Source organism: Hypomesus transpacificus, chromosome 15 (assembly GCF_021917145.1).
Source record: "Hypomesus transpacificus isolate Combined female chromosome 15, fHypTra1, whole genome shotgun sequence".
NCBI classification, from domain to species: domain Eukaryota; kingdom Metazoa; phylum Chordata; class Actinopteri; order Osmeriformes; family Osmeridae; genus Hypomesus; species Hypomesus transpacificus.
This window is the reverse complement of record NC_061074.1, coordinates 9,381,844-9,402,698: the sequence shown is the minus strand read 5'-3', so window position 1 is coordinate 9,402,698 and position 20,855 is coordinate 9,381,844. Positions and strand designations below refer to the sequence as shown.

Genomic DNA, 20,855 nt, shown 5'->3' with positions numbered 1-20,855 from the left:
TCACCAACGGGCCCCTTACCGACCTATCGTCAGGCGAAATTATTGAGTTTTCAGTTTAGCGATGCGCAAGGAAATTTAGGCTACTCATGATGTACAATTAAGGGTAACGACTGCTCCTTCTATGTGAAGATAGATTACGGTTTTTTAAAAGTGAACGGCTCTGACTCGCAAGTCTTTGGCTCTAGATTATGCTTGCTACAACACGGAATGAGAATAATGGAACAGTCAGTCATGAGCCGACGTATCTGCGACGTTTGAAATAGAGCACAGAGATGAGAAGAAAATCTGATCATTTACCGAGGCTTATCCGACGTTATGAATGACGTTTCGATCTGTCATGTGTGCTATCTGGGTACTAGTAAAAAAAAACAGTCACTTCGATGGTGAATATTTAATTTTATGTTCGTTAGATATGCTAGTTTACATTTAGTCTATCTAGCTTTAGCTATTTTCCGACTACATCCTGCACAGTTTACTATATCTAACCTGGCCGCTGCCTGGTAGCCTAGGCCTATATATGCATTTTTATGACTTTTAATAGCCATGTCAACTGCATATACCAGACAGTAAAGGTTATGTAATTATTAGCCTACCCTGGTGGCTGAGTTTCACACTCATTGCTGTTGCCGGGCTGGGGGTCAGACGTAGCGTCCTCTTCAACACGCTTCGCCACAATCCAAATGAGGATAGTTTTGACAGCTTTGCCATCCTTACATCTTGCTCTTTTCGTTCCTGCCGCTTTCTGGAGCCACTTTTATGTTAAAGGGCATGGCATGGGGTAGCCTAATTCGCTTCAAAACGCTAATGCAACACAACTGTAGTATCCCAACAACAACTGTCTGTGGTATTCCAACAACTGGATGGGAACAATCGTTTGTGGGTGGGCGGGAATCTTTGACAACAATATTACCCAGACATCCTTGCTATTTTTCGAGGGCAATATTACTTAATAAAAACGACATTTGTTTTATTCAGCAAAAGGCAAATGAGGAAAAATTAATTATTTGCTGTTGTTAACACTGACTGTTTTTAAAATGTTTATTGGGCAGGTGATAGCTCATAATTCTGAATAACTGACACCATAATTGAGAAATGTTTGCGAATTGATAACACTAGATCATATGTGATCCTCAATTGGCGGTATTACAGCGGTGCAAGGGGCCAGGTCAGATTGCCTTAAGGGGCCCGGTCAGGTTGTCTCACTTTTACGGTGAGATCGAGGACGGGCCCCCTTTCGCCACGGGCCCTAGTGCAGCTGCACTCCTTGCACTCCCTATAGTTACGCCACTGCGCAGGGTGATCTTACGCTGTGGTGAGAAAGGAGTGAGAGCGCGGCGCGGGCGCCAATCGTGCGGATCTATCGCCTTGATTAGTTGAATGTCTTTAACTAAAATGATTCATGAGAGGGGGGGGGGGGGGAATGCTAATTACATGACATCTTAACATTAACATATGACTGGAAAGTAGTAATATCAACGAACACATTTCTAGTTATTAAAGCCTGATAACTGAGTGAAGTGCAAATCCTTTCCCCCAGAGAGCAGCCCTACGTGTTCACCTCCAGGTCCTGCTGGCGACAGCAGCAGTCTTTGTTCTTATTTTCATTCTCCGTCACCCACCCACCCACCCCTCTCTCTTTCTCGCTCTCTCTCTCTCTCTCTCTCTCTCTCTTTCTTTCTCTTTCCATCTCTCTCTCTTTCTCTCTTTCCATCTCTTTCCTGATTGCCTGAGCCTGTTCTGGCTCAATCTCATAACGACATAGCGGGTGGAGTTGCTAGCGAGAGGAAGATCGCTAGCAACATTGAGGATAGGGCACTGTGAGGAAGAGAGAGAGGTTAGGGTATAAGGGTGTGAAGCACTGTGGAGAACGGGAGACACGAGGACTGACTCGGGACGGAGTTTGTTGCGGAGTTTAGAGACACCCGCTTTAACCATAGACACGATGCCACCCTCGCCAAATAAATCCCCCAAGAAGCAAGCAGTGTTCTCCCAGACGTCTTCCCTGCCGTGCCCTTCGTAAGTACCTACATTGGTCTTGATTTGGGGTTGTGCTGCCTATTGTGTGTTAGTCTGTTAAATAGCATACGTCCAATATGACTGGAAACTGTTGCTGTTGTACCCATAGACAAATAAATAACCTCATCCAGTCAAGTAGCTATGCACGCGAGCAGATCTAACGGTACGACTACGAGATGTTTGCCTTTGAAGGAATGTTCTTGTTAAAGACGTGCGTATTTACGTTGAAATACAAACAGACTGGACACGGTAGGAATGGAATTGGCAATGACAATGACACGAGTAGCCTACCCGAACAGCTCAAACAATTGTCAGTCTTTTTCAAACAGATGTTGTATACGAATATTGAAAAAAAAAAGTCTATATTGGAACAGCTAGCCTACTTACAGTACCTATTTGAAACATTCCTGAAAAAACACGTGTTTATTTATTAATGTCATTTTCCATTAATTTATTCAGACTTAAGCGCTTGATGAAAAGGGTATAAGCTAAATCAACTAACTAATGCAAGGACAGCCAAACTTTCAAGTCTGTTCCACACGATGCCTTACCCGCGGGCTCCAACACATGAAACTATATATCTGTCCAAACTCTTTCCACAAGGACGCAGTGTCAGCATTCTCGGCTTGGTTTCACCTATACTGTTACAGATAACAACAGCACTAGAGTAGATGAAGTGAATCGTTGCGCCGTGCTTGGTAAATATAGACCGTTCCTTGACTCTGACCTCTGTCAGATACTGTTAGACTGTTGTTAAAACTATGCAAAAAATACTTTCTGTTGTAGCCCAATTGCTACATATAGCTTTGGATAAAAGCTTTTCCTGTGAATAAATGTAGCCTACATGTAGCCTAAATGCAAAAGGTAAATCTAACAGCAGACACCGACTGTAACCCTATATAGATACAATTAGACTGAGGCAGCTCTGGAAGCTTGTTTTGGCAGCTGAGACCTGGAAATGGAGAACTTGGCCCTGATTGGAGAGCAGTTGACGGATTGTCACTAGATTTTTCAGGCAAGCAGCAATTATATTACATAACATTTTTACATTATATCAAATGACTAAAACACTCCTACCACCAATATGACGACAAACATATTTTACCCATCAACCGACGAAAATAGCCATAAGTGTTGTTTGTATTCACATTCACATTTGTCTACAAGTTATGCCCACTGGCTGAATTTATTTGAAATTTTAATCATTTACCAAACGCTTCAATCTGAACAAACAGCACTCACATGGAAAGACCAGTGTAGTGTCAGAGTCTGTAGCAGACAGCTCCTAGACAGACAACACCAGACCAGTGTGCTGTCAGTCTGTAGCAGACAGCTCCTAGACAGACAACACCAGACCAGTGTGCTGTCAGTCTGTAGCAGACAGCTCCTACACAGACAACACCAGACCAGTGTGCTGTCAGTCTGTAGCAGACAGCTCCTACACAGACAACACCAGACCAGTGTGCTGTCAGTCTGTAGCAGACAGCTCCTAGACAGACAACACCAGACCAGTGTGCTGTCAGTCTGTAGCAGACAGCTCCTAGACAGACAACACCAGACCAGTGTGCTGTCAGTCTGTAGCAGACAGCTCCTAGACAGACAACACCAGACCAGTGTAGTGTCAGGGTCTGTAGCAGACAGGTCCTATACAGACAACAGAACTGGAACCTTTCACAGACTTTTAAGACAAAAGTTCCAGCCAGGTTGAAGGGAGGGAGGGAAAGGAGGTGGAGTTTAAGTGTGTGGGTAAGGGAGTAAGAGGGAGACAGATGTACCACACACACATACCGAGGCATTAGGAACAGAGAGAGTTTAGAAGAGAGAAAAGAGAGAGCATGTCTTTCCTTGGACCTTGCATGCAGGTTGGAGCTTGCATGCCTACATGATGTATGGTGTGTGTGTATTTATGCTTGTGTAACCGAGTTGAAGGTTAAACTCCCTTCTCAGTATCAACCCTCCCACCGTGCTGTGCTAGGGCTAGCTTGTCGGGGACATGGATGGTTAACATACAGTGTTCACAGAGCTGCATGTCAGTTCAGAGGATCAGAGGTGAACCCTGGTTGGGCAGCGGCACAGGGTATTGGTCGCTATCAGCTGGGACTGAGTGGCAGCTGTTCTCGGCAGCACCCTGTGTGACTGAGCAGCCTTATTTAGGGACCACACTGCTCACCTCAAACTGAGGAGGGGCCTAGAAAAGGTGGCCTAAAAAAGGCCCACTCAACTCACACCTGGACAGGATACCGCACCTGTCGGGTCATTCCACTTCTGCTGTCGAAACAGAAGAAATAAATCCCCAAAAGGAGCTGAGACGTTACAATAACGATATCGCCGCGATTAGCGAGACCAGGCTCCTTGATGAAGGGTTGCTGACAGAGGAAGGGTCCGGTTACACCTTTTTCTGGAAAGGCTACTCCCTAGGTGGACAACATCTGCACGGTGTGGGACGGGCCATCAGGAACACACTGCTACAAGACTCGCTGAAATACCTGTGGGCATCAGTGTAAGACTGATGACCCTCCGTATCCCCCTGGCGAAGAACCGCTTTGCTACACTTCATAGTGTGTATGCCCCAACCCTGCCATCCGACACTGAGGTTAAAGACTGGATGAGGCTCTCCAGCGGATCCCTAAGACCGACAAGGTCCTCCTCCTTGGGGACTTCAATGCTCATGTGGGGCAGAGTGACAGTATATGAAAAGGAGTGCTTGGCAGGCATGTTGTTGGTCAGGCCAACTCAAATCGCATGAGATTACTTACTCTCTGTTGTGAGCACAACCTGACCATAACCAGTCGGCCGGTCTCCCAGCATGCGCAACCCGCCCTCTCCAGAGGATTCAGAACGCAGCGGCCATGATATACATAACTTTGACAATGCAGTCAAATCTATCTACGGCCCAACAAACCACTGCATTACACCCCTGAAAAGAGGCAGATGGGCTCTGAGTCTTTAAAGGCCAGAGCAGTGTACTGGAGAGGTGGGCTGAACATTTTAATACCCTGATTCATCAGGACTCTGAAGCAGATCACACCATCCTGGATCAACTGCCTGAACTTCCACCGATTGACAACCTTAACCAGCCTCCGACCTTCCTGGAGGTTCTGTCAGCCATCCGCTCCCTGAAACACAACAAGTCTCTGGGCATTGACAATATCCCTGCAGAACTGCCAAAACAGGGTGGTTACCTCGGTACAAGAGCGCTGCATCAACACATCATTAAAGTATGGGCTGATGAAAACATCCCACAGCAATGGAGAGATGCCAAAATTGTCACCATATACAAGAACAAAGGTGACAAGACCACATGTGGGAACCACAGGGTATATCATTCCTTGCTGTTGCTGGTAAGGTCCTGGCCAAGGTGTTGCTGCAGAGGCTACTCAACAACATCAGAGTCACTGCTCCCAGAATCACAGTGTGGCTTTAGAAAGAACAGGAGTAGAGTCGACATGGTCTTCACAGCCAGGCAACTTCAGGAAAAGTGCAAAGACCAACATCAAGACTTGTGTATGGCTTTTGTAGACCTCTCCAAAGCCTTCGACAGAGAGACCTACTGTGGGACATCTTGCTCCGCTTTGGATGCCCTAGCAAGTTTCCTCCGTCAGTTTCATGATGGTATGAATGCTAGGGTGACAATAGGAGGACAAGAGTCTGCCTCCTTCCCTGTGTGCACAGGGGTCAGGCAGGGGTGTGCACTAGCACCAGTGCTCTTTAACATCTTCCTCCTATGCGTCACCCAACGTCTCCATAAGGAAATTGAGGACAACAGCGGGGTGACAGTAGTCTATAGGCTAGATGGCAATCTCTTCAACATCAGGAGGCTGCAAGCAACCACCAAGCTGCACAGAGTGAGGGTCCTCGAGCTGCAGTATGCAGATGACTGCGCTCTTATGGCTCGCACTCGACAAGACCTCCAGGCTGTCCTGGATGCAGCTGTGAAGGCTTACAGCAGGATGGGGCTGACTATCAACATCACCAAAACAGAGGTAGTCTGTCAGTGGAGCAACAACATCCCATCCACTCCACCCATCTTCAGCATCACTGATAAGCATCTGTCTGTAGTACCATCATTCAAATACCTGGGGAGCATCCTCTCAGAGGACAATAACATCGACGATGAGGTTCAGAACAGAATCCAAAAAGCGTCAGCTGCCTTTGGGAGACTCAGGCGCCGGATCTTTCAAAACAAGAACTTATATCTCCATACGAAAGTCTCTGTGTATCAAGCCGTTTGCATGACCACCCTCCTCTACAGTTGTGAAGCCTGGGTCACTTACAGCCGGCATGTGAAGTCCTTGGAGCATTTTCACATCCACTGTCTCCAGCGCATGCTAGGAACCACTTGGCGTGTGTGTGTGGCAAACCACGTGTGGTCACAGTGTGTGTGCCACACACTGAGATCCTCAGGGGAGCAGGGTGTAAGAGCATTGAGGCCACCATCACCCACCATCAGCTACGATGGCTAGGGCATGTCATAAGGATGCCGCTCAATTGGCTGCCTCACAAAGTGCTGTATGGCCAGCTCGCCCAAGGCCAACACTCTGCTGTGTGTGTCCTGTAGTGTGTGTGTCCTGTAGCGGGGGTGTATATGGTAGTGTGTGTGTGTGTATGGTAGTGTGTGTGTGTGTATGGTAGTGTGTGTGTGTGTATGGTAGTGTGTGTGTCATGTAGTGTGTACCAGCAGTGTTGGAGGCTCTTTTGTCCTTTGCCCTTGAGATGCCTCGACTCACTTCACGGTTGTTCCACTGGACCCATAAAAGGGTCTGATGTTGACTTCTGATATGCTGTTGTTTTAGCTGCATTACCATAATCAAGATTATGGTATTATTACAGTGCAGTTGTTTTTCACCATCAGTAGCTGAAGTTCGTCCATCCCGTGTCTGCATAGCCCAAAAAGAGCTTCCGCACATTTTCTCCTTCGGCGGCATTTCCCTGCTTGAGCAGAGCCTAGCGCGGCTTTGACAAGAAAGCCCACTAATTCAGACGCTAGGAGCAGAAAAGTGGGAAATAAATCCACAGGAGTTGTTTCCTTGATGTTTAGAAGTTTGTCTCTTGTTAGAGAACTCCTGGCAGAACACTGAATTAACTGACAATACAAGACAATCACACTGTAATAATAACAAGACAAAACAAGACGCACTGACCTGCCGAGGCAGCCATCATCGGCGCCATCTTGGATCATTTAAATGTTAACACAACAGTAAACGAGCAACGTACGTTGTGCAGTGTTTGTGGGCCTAGCAGAGCAAGCTAGGGATCTGCCAGGGTTAGGGTTAGGGTTAGTTTCGGCTCAGCTAAAAACAAACATGCTGCACACTCCATGTTTCATAACATTATATTATATTTTGACTTGAATTAATACAATAAAATCACCGGAACAAGCCAGGGGGCAAAAACTGAAATTCAAAACCTCCAAAATGTATCGGGGTCTTTGCTTCAAGCCAAGGAGCAGAGGGTGGGGTCTTGGATTGCATACACTTTTTATTCGGTTCTTCTTCTTCAACTAGTGTAGATTGTAATTCCTGCTGGTCCTTGCCTGCCCCCTGCAGGCGGTGGACGGTCTTGCTGCAGAGTCACCTGGGTAACCTATTGCGGCTGATGATGGTCCTCATGGTGCTTCTTACGGCCACACAGATCCTGGGAGTCATTTTCCAGTGCAGGTATCACATTATCATGTCACATAAAATGTTTGTTAGATCTGAGAATGAATATAGCGCAGTGGTAGAGCAAGAGATCCTGGGTTCAAATCATCTACTGTCTCCAGCAGCGGTGAAGAAACACCATTCCATTGTTTTATAAACATATATCCCAAATCACACCACTGACAAAAGTAGCTGGCTACTACAAGAGCACGGACAAATGACAATAAAATGACACCTAATGAAAAAAGTAATGTAGAATTTTTCTATTTTATTATGAGATATTATAAATAAGTGCCTGATCATGTTTCAGGACAATTTGATTGACAGGTGTGGTATTTGTTTTGTTCCAGGAATGACAAGCTGCTGGATGTGCAGTTCAGCATGATCCAGAGAGCCCTTCCCTCACACTCAGCACACACACGTCCCAGCACAGAGACGCCAGAGGAGCGAGGAAAGAGGAGAGAAGGGAGGAGAGGTCAGAGGTCACAAGATGCTGACCCGAGGCAGGAAGTAAGAAAGCACCAAAAAGAACTCTTCTTATCTTCAAAGCCTTCCTTGCCGAGAGGACTTGATGAACTTGTCAACAGAATCCTAAAGTCCGAGACAAATACACGCAGAGCCCAGTTACACGCTACTGTTCAGAGTTTGGATTTGGCCAATGAGCTGGGTAGTCCTAACAGCCAGCCCCGCCCCCCTAGTCTCAACAGCAACAGTGAGGATTCAGTCCCGGGCCAAAATATAGCAGAGGTCAGGTCCTGTAGGCCAAAGAAGCACATCTTTTTCCTGAAGACACACAAAACTGCCAGCAGCACCATTCTCAACATTCTGTATCGCTATGGCGACAGCCAAAACCTGACCTTTGCCCTTCCGTATAACATGCACAGCCAACTGTTCTACCCTAACCTGTTTGCGTCCTACTTCGTGGAGGGTGAGCAGAGCAGGAGTAAGAAGAAGTTCCACATCATGTGTAACCACCTGAGGTTGAATTTACCAGAGGTGAGTCCTGTCATGGATAATATGTGCAGATGTTTTACATTGAATATGCAGACCATTTGTGGCACGGTATGGTTAGGGTTAGGGTCCACTGCAATACACTACATTACAATGTTACGTTTGGGTATGTTACAGTACCTTACAATACAAGATTTTATTTTGCAATAAGTTACAGTATGTTACAGCACACTTCTATGTTGGGGCACGTTACAATATGTTGCAGAAAGCAATGTTACGTTGGGGAATGTGAAAGTATGATTAGTTACGTACAGGTATGGTGCACTGCACTATGTTGGGGAACATTACAATACACTCTGCTACGTTAGGGTATGTTACAATGCATTACGTTGGGGTACTTTGCAGTACACCTGTGGTGCAAATGGCTACCAATCATTCAGTTCAATCCATTCAAAATGATTGGTCATGTTTATAACCCTCCTTTAATTTTACTGTCAAAGCTTTAGATATATTGGTTGCTATTAGGATGTGAAGTTTATTTCAGCAAATATGACAACAACTGCATCTCATCATTACCGACCTTGCCTTTGTATTTTGAAAACCCTAAACGTTTTGGAATTGGAATGGTTGATATGGGCTCAAAACAGGGCCAAAAGTTTTGCCAATATAAAAAACTGAGTAAAAACACAATCAGGTTTTCCACCCGGCCATCCTGTCCATGTTCGCATGACAACAGGGATGTAGCATACTCCCCCTAGAGGCTGAATGAGGTACACCAGTGCCCAGCCAAAAAGCATGTTACGTTGTGTTGCTGTGAACCGGAAGTAGATTCCACGTCTATAGAAGTCACGCCTCTGCGGAGCTCACGCCACATTTACATTTATGCATTTAGCAGACGCTTGTATCCAAAGCGACTTCCAAGAGATCCTGGAGGACACTAACATCAGGTCCAGCCAATCTTCCTAAGTACTGTTGTACTCCCGGAACAAGTGCGTCTTGAGCATTTTCTTGAACGTGGGGAGACAGTCAGTGTCTCTGATGGAGGTGTGGAGTTGTTTCCACCACACTATAACTACTGCTGTGTTGACCCTTCCTGTTACGTTTCTCTCAGGTGAGGAAGGTTATGCCTGAAGACTCATTCTACTTCTCTATACTGAGGAATCCTGTGGACATGATGGAGTCAGTGTTCATGTACTACAAAAGCAGCCCAGCGTTTGTCAAGAGTAAAAATCTTGATGACTTCCTGGGCAACGGTTCAAGTCATTTCAACATGTCTCTACCTGGCAACCACTACGCACGCAACCTCCTGTCTTACGACTTTGGTTTTGACAACAACATCGCTGCAGACAACCCTGGCTTGGAGAAAATGGCTTCCAATGTGATAACTGCAATTCAGCATGATTTCCAACTCATTCTTATATCCGAGCACTTTGATGAGTCAATGATCCTGCTCAAATACGCCCTCTGCTGGTCGCTGGATGATGTGGTCTCCTTCAGACTTAATAGCCGCAATCAAGGCTCACGCCGCACTGTCTCGTCACTCACTGCTGACAAGATCCGAACCTGGAACGCCCTCGACTGGCGTGTCTACCTGCACTTTAACGCCACCTTCTGGAGAAGAGTGGACACTTTGGTGGGTCGGGAGGAGATGAAGCGAGAGGTGGCTCAGTTGCAGGAACGACGCGCCCAGCTGACAAGAACTTGCCTCAAAGAGGGCAGGGCAGTTGACCCTTCACAGGTCAAAGATACCGAGCTGAAGCCATTCCAATACGGCACAGCCGTTATCCAAGGTTACAACTTGAACCCGGGGTTGGACGGCCCTGACAGAACTTTCTGCCAGAAGCTCATCACTCCAGAACTCACATACACGAAGGCTCTGTACACCAAGCAGTTCCCAGAGCTAGCGGCCAAGCACGTACAAGCTGCCAGGAAGGCTGCATCAAAGCATCAGGCCAGGATGAACCAATCAGGTCCAGGAAAGGCAAAGGAAGCCAGTAGGACAGTCTAGTGCGGGGCCTAGAGCGAGGTCAATAGGAGGACAGACTAGGATGGGGCCTATGGTCAATAGGAGGACAGACTAGGGTGGGGCCTATGGTCAATAGGAGGAAAGACTAGGGTGGGGCCTATGGTCAAAAGGAGGACAGACTAGGGTGGGGCCTATGGTCAAAAGGAGGACAGACTAGGGTGGGGCCTATGGTCAAAAGGAGGACAGACTAGGGTGGGGCCTATGGTCAAAAGGAGGACAGACTAGGGTGGGGCCTATGGTCAATAGGAGGACAGACTAGGGTGGGGCCTATGGTCAAAAGGAGGACAGACTAGGGTGGGGCCTATGGTCAATAGCGAGGTTGTTTGTTTGCAGGTTTGTTTCATTCTGAAATCATTGTTCAGCATTGTCTCCTTTAATCTATTTTATTTAAGTGGTTTCAGGTACAACAACACCTTTCACTGCATATTGTACCATGTATAATCATGTATGTGACAAATAAAAATCTTAAATCTTGAATTTAATGCATACATCCTTTCATAAATGTAAGTATATTTTTCTATAAATGTACATTACACCAGAAAGACTGTGGTGAATGATTGTTTTCCCATTGGGTCAGTGTTACAGGAACGTCTGGTTAAGCAACAACACGGTCCAAGCCTGACAGTAAGCCTGCCCCAGACCAGGTTAGTTTTGCAGCATACGTTGCCAATGTAACTGAGTTCAAACTACGGATGGAACAAAACAATGGAACAAAAAACTAAACAACAAACCACTGACAATAAACCAAAAACCTATCTTACAAATGTTGGATAACATAATACACTGTTAGTCATTTAATGCCTGGTCAGAAAACTTTAACAAAATGACTGGACTTTCCTCTGAGGTAGGATCTCTAAAGGGAAACTACAGCTAGTATTTTGTAATGATTGTTGTTGTTTGTTTTTGGATCTTTTTCATTGACATCCTGCTGGAGTCAGGTAGCTAAGCGGTTAGGTTAGGGAATCGGGCTAGTAATCAGAAGGTTGTCGGATCGATTCCCGGCTGGGAAATGATGTTGTGTCCTTGGGCAAGGCACTTCACCCTACTTGCCTCGGGGGAATGTCCCCGCACTTACTGTAAGTCACTCTGGATAAGAGCGTCTGCTAAATGACTAAATGTAAATGTAATGCTATAAGCAGTTTTCCAATTATAGTTCATGTTTTGTTGGAAAAAAAGAAACTTTTTGTTCTCTATGAACACCTTTAAGCTGATGAGACCCTCTGAGATGTGTTTAACAACACAGATAGCTCAGTGTCACTAAGACTAATCACATTTTTGAGTGCCCCACTACTTGCCAACCAATTATGTTCCAGCAATCCTGTCCCAGCCAATAGCCTTCAGCCAGGTGCAGCATTAAAATGTATTGAAATGCTGAACAAAGTGCCTCTTTGTTGTGACCTCTCACAACAGCAGGTAAGACATATGAAGGCTTCCAATTCTACTTCTGGTGCTTCACAAGTAATACAACCACCAGTATATCCCACATCAACACCTACAGTCTTATCACTGTTGCACTTGTATAAGCAATGTTAGTAGGGTGATCATGCACTCTCATTGGCTGAATCAAGTTCCCGTCAAACTATTCCTGGTATTTTTGCCAGTTTATCTGAATTCCTTCTGAGGGTTTCATTCGTATGTTAACCAGTAGGGAGCGTCCTTGTCCTTGTCATTGCATTCAAAGCTTTCCTGAACAGCAATTAAGTCCCTGTTTAACCTCTGACAAAACTGGAACCCAGCTCTCCTCCTCTGTTTCAGTTTCAAATGATTGCTGATGTTATTGGAAACCTCAGTTTCAATGGAACTCAATTTTCTTGGAAATCTTTTTTGCAGAGGAACTGAAATGCAAATGTGGATAGTTAACACATTAAACCAAATACCACAGACTCACATTTTATTTAACCTTTATTTAACCAGAAACCTTCAAGTGACAGCAGCAGCTGAGTTGTTAGGGCGTTGTTAGGGTGTTGTTAAGGTGTTGACATGGAGGAGCAAAGGTCCAGCAGGAAGTGGACGCCCGGAGGTAACGTTAGATGGAATGTCAAACACGCATAAACACACACACATACATCCACTCACACATCCACACACACACACATCCACACACACAAACATCCACACACACATCCACATACATGAACAGACTGGGACAGGCTGATATGGGCGCTCTCTAATCCCTGTATGCGTTGCGTTCGTATCGACGCTGCCCAGATGAACACATCCATGCCTCACTGCCCTCCATGGTCACGCTGGGATACCCCTGCCCTCTGCTCACCTGCCTCGACACACCCCGCTGCTCTTCACCATCCCTCCATCCCTCCACCATCCCTCCATCCCACCATCCCTCCATCCCTCCACCATCCCTCCATCCCTCCACCATCCCTCCACCATCCCTCCATCCCTCCATCCCTCCACCATCCCTCCATCCCTCCATCCCTCCACCATCCCTCCATCCCTCCATCCCTCCACCATCCCTCCATCCCTCCATCCCTCCACCATCCCTCCATCCCTCTATTCCCCCATCCCTTTAACAGCCAGTCAGCCATCCCTCCATCCCTCCCTCAGAGTGATGTTTGTGAGTGTGGAACGGTCGGGCAGACCAGAGTTCCTGGACTTCCAGGAATCTTCCAGGGATCTGCAGGCTGTGTCACATCAAGGTGCTCCAGGGATGACTCCAGGCTGCAGACCAACACAGGAGTGTTCCTGCCCTCGTTCAGGAGGGTGGAACCTCCATGGCAACATTCATTCAGATAAGTAGAACCTCCATCTCTGATTAAAGGGTCATTACTGTAACCAGGCTCTCTCTACTTTTACCTCAGAAAAGAAAGGTCTGAATGCACGATAAGTGCTGTATTGTCTTCTAAAGGAAGCGTAACTGGCTGTACTCCCAGTTCCTTTATGATGCTATAAATGCTACCTCTTACCTCATGTGACCACACGAAGAGGTGCTTGTTACACCCAACAGGTACCTTCTCTGTTCAGGCCTCATACAAACCTCAGGGGTAACATCAATAAAACATATATAGAAAGAAAGAAAGATTGAAAATAATTTCTTGAACAGAAGAATCCTGCTTGCTATTAAATGTTAATGTAAACACAAAACCTACAATTTGGTGGTTTAACATGGGGGACTCCTGGTGTTCTGGTGTTGAGTTAGGAAAGCCCAGAGTGTCTCATGGAAACGAGATCCTGTTGGCTGGAGTTTTATATCACCGGGAAACAGGAGTACTTTCACATGTATGGTAACAGCAATATGCAGGGGACTCATAAACACAATCCAATTTAGGTTTTGAGGGGTATAAAATATTCTCTTAAATTCAGTTTCCTACTTTTATTGCTTGTGCTTCCAGGAGGAACTCAGTTATTTCAAACGACACCAGATCTTTTGCATTGGTCTTTGTTGTGAAATATATTTTAAAAGATTCTGGTAGACACTGTATCACTGTTTCACTTCGTCCTGTCAACAAATGCTCTGAAGCCCCTGCCCTGTGTTCAACATCAAGTCTGGCTCAGTTCAGTGGCTGAACATGCTCAGAGCAGCCAGCCTCTCAGAACACAGTTTTAGAAAAGTAGGTTGTCTTTCATCTTTCATTTGTGTGTGCATGTGTGGGTGTTTGTTACCCGAGATGTACAGTGTTTGTATGTGTGTGTGTTTGTCGTTAGAGATATACAGTGTTTCATTATTGCATAGAGTGAATGTGCGTTCACGTCTCAAGGGCCGCTGTGTGCATAAGTCTGTTTGTGTGAGTGTGATTGTGTATGAGTGTGTCTGTGTGAGTGAGTGAATGAGTGTGTGTGTGCTGCCAGTGTAGGTCAGGCCAGGGTGGTGCACAGCAGGACAGCTGGAAGTTTCTGTTTGTAGCTGATGAGGTCTCTCTGTCTCATGAATTATTCAGTGGCTTGCGCCCTATCACTGCAGCAGCAGCTTGCTCTCATTTGCATACCGAGCTATCAACCCTCGTGGGAAGGCTGTTCAGCGACTGGAGCAGAAACCAATAAAAGGGTTGGAAAAAGGGAAAACAACAACAGTATATTATGGAAACTATTAACCCTAACTACCCCCCCACCCCTCCAGCCCCCCCCCACACCCCTCCATCCCCCCCACTGTACATATTGGTATCAGTGAGACTTCATGGGGGTAATTATCTCAACAGGAAAGCAATTTCACCAGAATATGCTGCACCTTTTTGGAGATGTAAAATGAACGGCTTTTGTTTACTGCTGTGGCTTAATGCCACACCGGTGTTGAGTTAGAAAGATCCACTTATAGATAGAAACCACTGATATATTGAATCCACTTACAGTATATATTGAAAGTCTGAAGGCTTGTTTTGGATTTCATTCCATCACTGTTTGTTACACTGTGGACGGCGGGATGGGTTCACATGTGCGCTACAGTGGGTGATTGTCATCCAACATTGCCTTTGTTTGCAGTTTGTGTATTTTTTATGGTTCAGTCGTTAGATTTGCCTGCGTAACTGTTCGGAATAAGATTGATTGTGTTTCAACCCTTTCCAGCCGGACCATTACATGTTAAATGTCTTCAGCACACACAGTACCTAGGGAGTCAGGTGGCTGAGCAGTTAGGGAGTCGGGCTGAAGGTTGCCAGTTCGATTCCTGGCCGTGTCAAAATGACGATGTGTCCTAGGGCAAGGCACTTCACCCTACTTGCCTCGGGGGAATGTCCCTCGAGGGAATGTCCCTGTACTTACTGTAAGTCGCTCTGGATAAGAGCGTCTGCTAAATGACTTAATGTAAATGTAGCACACAACACCCAGAGCAGCATCAGCATTCTGAGGAGAACAAAATGAACCATTTTTGTAAGTCTACATAGCAATGCTGATCGATCTGGTTTAATTTCTTATGTAACTTTTGTCAACTTACCAAGTGTCCTGGTAATGTAGTCCTCCTGTCTGGTAAATGTAGTCTTCTGCAGGGGAAATTTAGTCCTCTGCAGGGGAAATGTAGTCCTCTGCAGGGGAAATGTAGTCCTCTGCAGGGGAAATGTAGTCCTCTGCAGGGGAATTGTAGTCCTCTGCAGGGGAAATGTAGTCCTCTGCAGGGGAAATGTAGTCCTCTGCAGGGGAAATGTAGTCCTCTGCAGGGGAAATGTAGTCCTCTGCAGGGGAAATGTAGTCTTTTAAGAAGCTAAGAAGCTACCATGGAGGCAGAAGACAACAAGAAGATGTTCGAAAGTCAAAAAGGATTACTGTCTATCGTGTCCTCTTGTATTCATGTATTAATATGATGTGAGGTCCTGTTACCAGCGTGACACTAAAACAGGTCGGAGTAATGGCCACTTTTTGCTTAAGTATGTCAGAGCCCACACTTCTTTACTTTAACTTGAGTGAAATAATGTAGTCAGTACTTTAACTTTTACCAATCTTTTTTAACATGAGTATCTTTCATCTCTGATGGAGGCACAATCACACACAGAGATACACAAGTGCACACAGACACACAGGGGTTTGAACACACACACTCTCTCTCTCCATGTCCCTGCATCCATATCCTCCACAGTGAACCAACACAGCCACCACTCTCCAACTCCCCCCTCTCTCGCTTTCTTTTTCTCTCTCTCCCCTCTCTCTCTCTTTCTCATTCTCTCTCTCCCTCTCTCTCTCCTTATCTTTCTGTTTCACTCTCTTTTTGTCTCTCTTTCCCTCACTCTGTCTCTCTACGTTTAACTTTCTCTCCCTTTTTCTTTCTCTCCCTCCCTCTCTCTCTCCCTCTCTATCTCTCTCCCTCTCCCGTTCTCTGTCTGTCCTTTCCCCTCCTCCCTCTCCTTTCTCTCTACCCTCTCTCCATTTTCATGGAGAGCACAATTATCATAATCGGAGCTTTAATGGACGCCGTGCTGGCCCACAGTGTTGTCCCTGTGCATGTTCAACACCTTGATAGATTCATCGCTCCATCTGTCACCATCTGCTGGGCCCCCAGCCTGCAGTAAACACAGCCATTACCAGGCCCCTGGCTGGTCAGGGGAGAGCACTGAGCTCCCCCCACAACAGAGCACTGTAGCTGAGGGTGGTTCAGCCAGCATCCCCCTCCCCTCCACTTGGACGAGCGCCCAAAGAGCTGGATGACGAGGTGAGGGTGAACACGGAGCCAGTAGAGATGCTACATGGTGATCAGGTCCATCGCAGCACAGGGAGGGCAGGAGGGGGGGAGGGAGGGAGTGGGAGGGCGGGAGGGAGGGAGGGGCGAAGGGAGGGGCGTAGGGAGGGAGGGTTTGAGTGAGAGGGAGGGAGGGCGGGAGGGGGAAAGGGAGGGATAGAGAGAGTGGGAGGGAGGGACAGAGTGGTGTGTGTGTAAGCTGTTTGTGTGTGTACAAGCTATTTACAGTGCATCCTGAAAGTATTCAATTTTTTTATGTTACAGCCTTATTTTAAAATGTATTAAATTCCTTTTTTTCCCTCAAAATTATATACACAATAACCCATAATGACAAAGTTTGTTTCATATTTTTATAGATTTGCAAAAATTTAAAACAATTAAAAACCTTTTCACGTTTTCATTATGTGCTGTGAATACTTTCCTGTGTGCTGTGATGCACTTTAAGAGTGTGTATCGTGTGTGTGTGTGCAACCAGCGATTGTAGGATGAATGCTGGACAAGGTAGATGTCATCTTATCACCAGAACTCTACCGTTTGTCAAAAAATCTTATACTCACTCAAGACTACGCACACACAAGCGCGCGCAGGATTTGACTATATAGCTGTCGGAATTATGGACAGTTCCTGTGCGGGTTGAAAGTTATTGTTGCGAGTGCATCACGGTGTATGTCAATAAGCAGGGATTCTGAGGGCTGAAGGAACAGGGAACAGGGATGAGGGATGAGGGCTGGGGGCTGGGGGATGAGGGCTGAGGGCTGAGGGCTGAGGGCTGAGGGCTGGGGGCTGAGGGCTGAGGGCTGAGGGCTGGGGGATGAGGGCTGAGGGCTGAGGGCTGGGGGATGAGGGCTGAGGGCTGAGGGAACAGGGATGAGGGATGAGGGATGAGGGAAGACAGATGAGTATAGTGCTGGTGTAGAGAGAGGAGGTGGAGGAGGGAGCTTGTACAGGCTCTTTCTGTCATGTTCATATTGCTGTCAGAAGGCAAAGTGCTCTAACTTGAATGGACCAGACACACACAGACACTATGCACACACGGACTATACACGTGCAAACACACACTGTACACATGTGCAAACACACACTATACACATGTGCAAACACACACTTTACACATATACAAGGGAGAGGGAAAACAGAGAGAGAGAAGAGAGAGGACCAATTCCACATGGTTGGTGTACACCCCTCAGACAAGAATGTCTGCAGATCAGAACGTGAATTCCAGACACCCATTCAACCTCTCCTCCTCTTGTGTCCTCCTCTTGCCTCTTCCCTTTTCTGTCTCGCTCTCTCTCCTCCATGTTTACCAGTCAAACCCCTGGAGCATCCCAGTTCCAGTGGACAAGCTAGCGTATGATAGCGCCAGCCTGCATTCCCAGCTGTTTTGGTAGGAGGAAAGCTTTAGACTAGCGTTAGCCTAGCGTACCCATCCCCAGCTGGTTAGTCATCTGTCAAGCAGAGGTAAGCTTCCATATGGTGGCCTTGCAGGGACAAGTGGAGAAGAAATGTTCCTGACAGTTAAAGCAGACTGCCTGGATGAGCTGAGGTGGGCCACAGAGGCACACCCCACATCTGACACACACACACACCTCAAGATCAATGATACCCTCCCCTCAACTATATGAGTCATGACGAGTAACCTCCCTCCTTTCTTCTCTCCCAGACTCCTTCACTCTTCCCCCCACTCATCCTCCTTAAACATTCTTCCTTTTCAAAGATCATATTGCTGGCATTGCTCTTAACTCCTTCCCTCTCTGTCCTCCCTCCTCCTCCCAACTCTCTCTGCTAACTCTCCTCTCTCTCCTCATCTGTCTTTCCCTTCTTCTCTGCCTCTCTCCTGTCCACCTCCCCCTCTCTTTCCTCCTCACCTTCTCTGCCTCTCTCCTGTCCACCTCCCCCTCTCTTTCCTCCTCACCTTCTCTGCCTCTCTCCTGTCCACCTCCCCCTCTCTTTCCTCCTCACCTTCTCTGCCTCTCTCCTGTCCACCTCCCCCTCTCTTTCCTCCTCACCTTCTCTGCCTCTCTCCTGTCCACCTCCCCCTCTCTTTCCTCCTCACCTTCTCTGCCTCTCTCCTGTCCACCTCCCCCTCTCTTTCCTCCTCACCTTCTCTGCCTCTCTCCTGTCCACCTCCCCCTCTCTTTCCTCCTCACCTTCTCTGCCTCTCTCCTGTCCACCTCCCCCTCTCTTTCCTCCTCACCTTCTCTGCCTCTCTCCTGTCCACCTCCCCCTCTCTTTCCTCCTCACCTTCTCTGCCTCTCTCCTGTCCACCTCCCCCTCTCTTTCCTCCTCACCTTCTCTGCCTCTCTCCTGTCCACCTCCCCCTCTCTTTCCTCCTCACCTTCTCTGCCTCTCACCTGTCCACCTCCCCCTCTCTTTCCTCCTCACCTTCTCTGCCTCTCTCCTGTCCACCTCCCCCTCTCTTTCCTCCTCACCTTCTCTGCCTCTCTCCTGTCCACCTCCCCCTCTCTTTCCTCCTCACCTTCTCTGCCTCTCTCCTGTCGACCTCCCCCTCTTTTTCCTCCTCACCTTGTCTCTCTCCTCTCCTCCCCTGTTGTATCTCTCCACCCCTCCTCTCTCCCTCTTTCTCTATCTTCATCTCTCTTACCCTCTCCCCTATGAATCACTGGCTGTTCCAGACAGACTTTATCACCAGGAGGTTCTAAACTCTGGGAACATTTCCCAGGAGGACACACCAAACCATACACAAATGTACTCACACACAAACACACACACAGATACGCACACACACTTACAGGATATACACACACATATATGTGCACACATCAAAGCACACAGATAACCCATGCATAAACATGACACACACTCTCTCTTTTTCTATCTCTCCCTCCCCCTCTGCCCCTGTACCCCTCTCCCCCTCTCCCCCTATCGCCCTCCCTCTCCTTCTCAGTGAGGTTGGAGAAGGGTGTTATTTCAGGCTGTGGTAATTCAGAAGGTGTTCTTATGTCCATACCAGAGGAGTCACACAAAGCGTATTTCCATATTTCTCCCACTAGAGGGCAGTGTGAGAGTTTCAGATCAGGTCAGTGTGATCTACATGACTGCACACATTTCTGAATGCTGGTACGAGGAATGTCTGCATTCCTACATCAAACATTCTGTCAGAACTATATACTTCTTGATTTTATGCTGTTGTTTCTGTGTGCACTATTTGGATGAATAAACAGACCCCCCCCCACACCCAGGCTGCAACCACCAAGGGAACGGGGCTGGGGACACAGGGCTGGAGACACGGGGCTGGAGACACAGGGCTGGAGACACGGGGCTGGAGACAAGGGGCTGGAGACACGAGGCTGGATACACAGGGCTGGATACACAGGGCTGGGGACACGGGGCTGGGGACACGGGGCTGGAGACACGAGGCTGGATACACAGGGCTGGGGACACGAGGCTGGATACACAGGGCTGGGGACACGGGGCTGGGGACACGGGGCTGGAGACACGAGGCTGGATACACAGGGCTGGAGACACAGGGCTGGGGACACGAGGCTGGAGATATGGAGACACGGGGCTGGAGACACAAGGCTGGTGAGGGAGTGAGAGAGAGAGTGAGGGAGAGATGAGGGGAGAGAGAGAGAGAGAGAGAGAGAGAGAGTGAGAGAGAGGGAGAGACAGAGAGTGTGGGAGAGAGAGAGAGAGAGAGAGAGAGAGAGAGAGAGAGAGAGAGAGAGAGAGGGAGAGAGAGAGAGAGAGAGAGAGAGAGAGAGGGGGAGGGGGGGAGAGAGAGAGAGAGAGATCAGGTGTGTGAGTGTGCAGGATCATCATTATTGGAGATTCAGGAGTTTATCGATCCAACATGGTGGCGTCCCATTAGTGAATGACACAGTGTTGCTGGGGAACCGGCAGTATGGAGATAACCAGCATCTTCCTGTCATCCGCTGGGGAGGGAGAAAAGATGAGCTCACACACACACACAATAGCAACATCACCACACACACACACACACACACACAATAGCAACATCACCACACACACACATACACAATAGCAAAATCACCACACACACACACACAATAGCAACATCACCACACACACACACACACACACAATAGCAACATCATCACACACACAATAGCAACCACACACACACACA

At 47.4% G+C, this 20,855-nt stretch overlaps 1 protein-coding gene across 1 annotated transcript; it reads left to right on the top strand.

Moving 5' to 3' along the window:
• Window positions 1-1,661: 1,661 nt before the first annotated feature.
• gal3st2 (galactose-3-O-sulfotransferase 2) lies at window positions 1,662-11,102 on the top strand. The gene is made up of 4 exons (XM_047035755.1): window positions 1,662-2,016; window positions 7,563-7,673; window positions 8,006-8,651; window positions 9,718-11,102. Exons 1-4 carry the CDS (start codon window positions 1,943-1,945, stop codon window positions 10,612-10,614), a joined length of 1,728 nt encoding a protein of 575 aa, XP_046891711.1. The 5' UTR covers window positions 1,662-1,942; the 3' UTR covers window positions 10,615-11,102.
• The last annotated feature ends 9,753 nt before the right edge of the window (window positions 11,103-20,855 follow it).

Coding starts and splice junctions, on each gene's coding strand:
- gal3st2 (XM_047035755.1), top strand. CDS start 1,943: ATGCCACCCTCGCCAAATAAATCCCCCAAGAAGCAAGCAGTGTTCTCC. Junction 2,017..7,562: donor TCTTCCCTGCCGTGCCCTTC/GTAAGTACCTAC, acceptor TGCCCCCTGCAG/GCGGTGGACGGTCTTGCTGC. Junction 8,652..9,717: donor TGAGGTTGAATTTACCAGAG/GTGAGTCCTGTC, acceptor CGTTTCTCTCAG/GTGAGGAAGGTTATGCCTGA.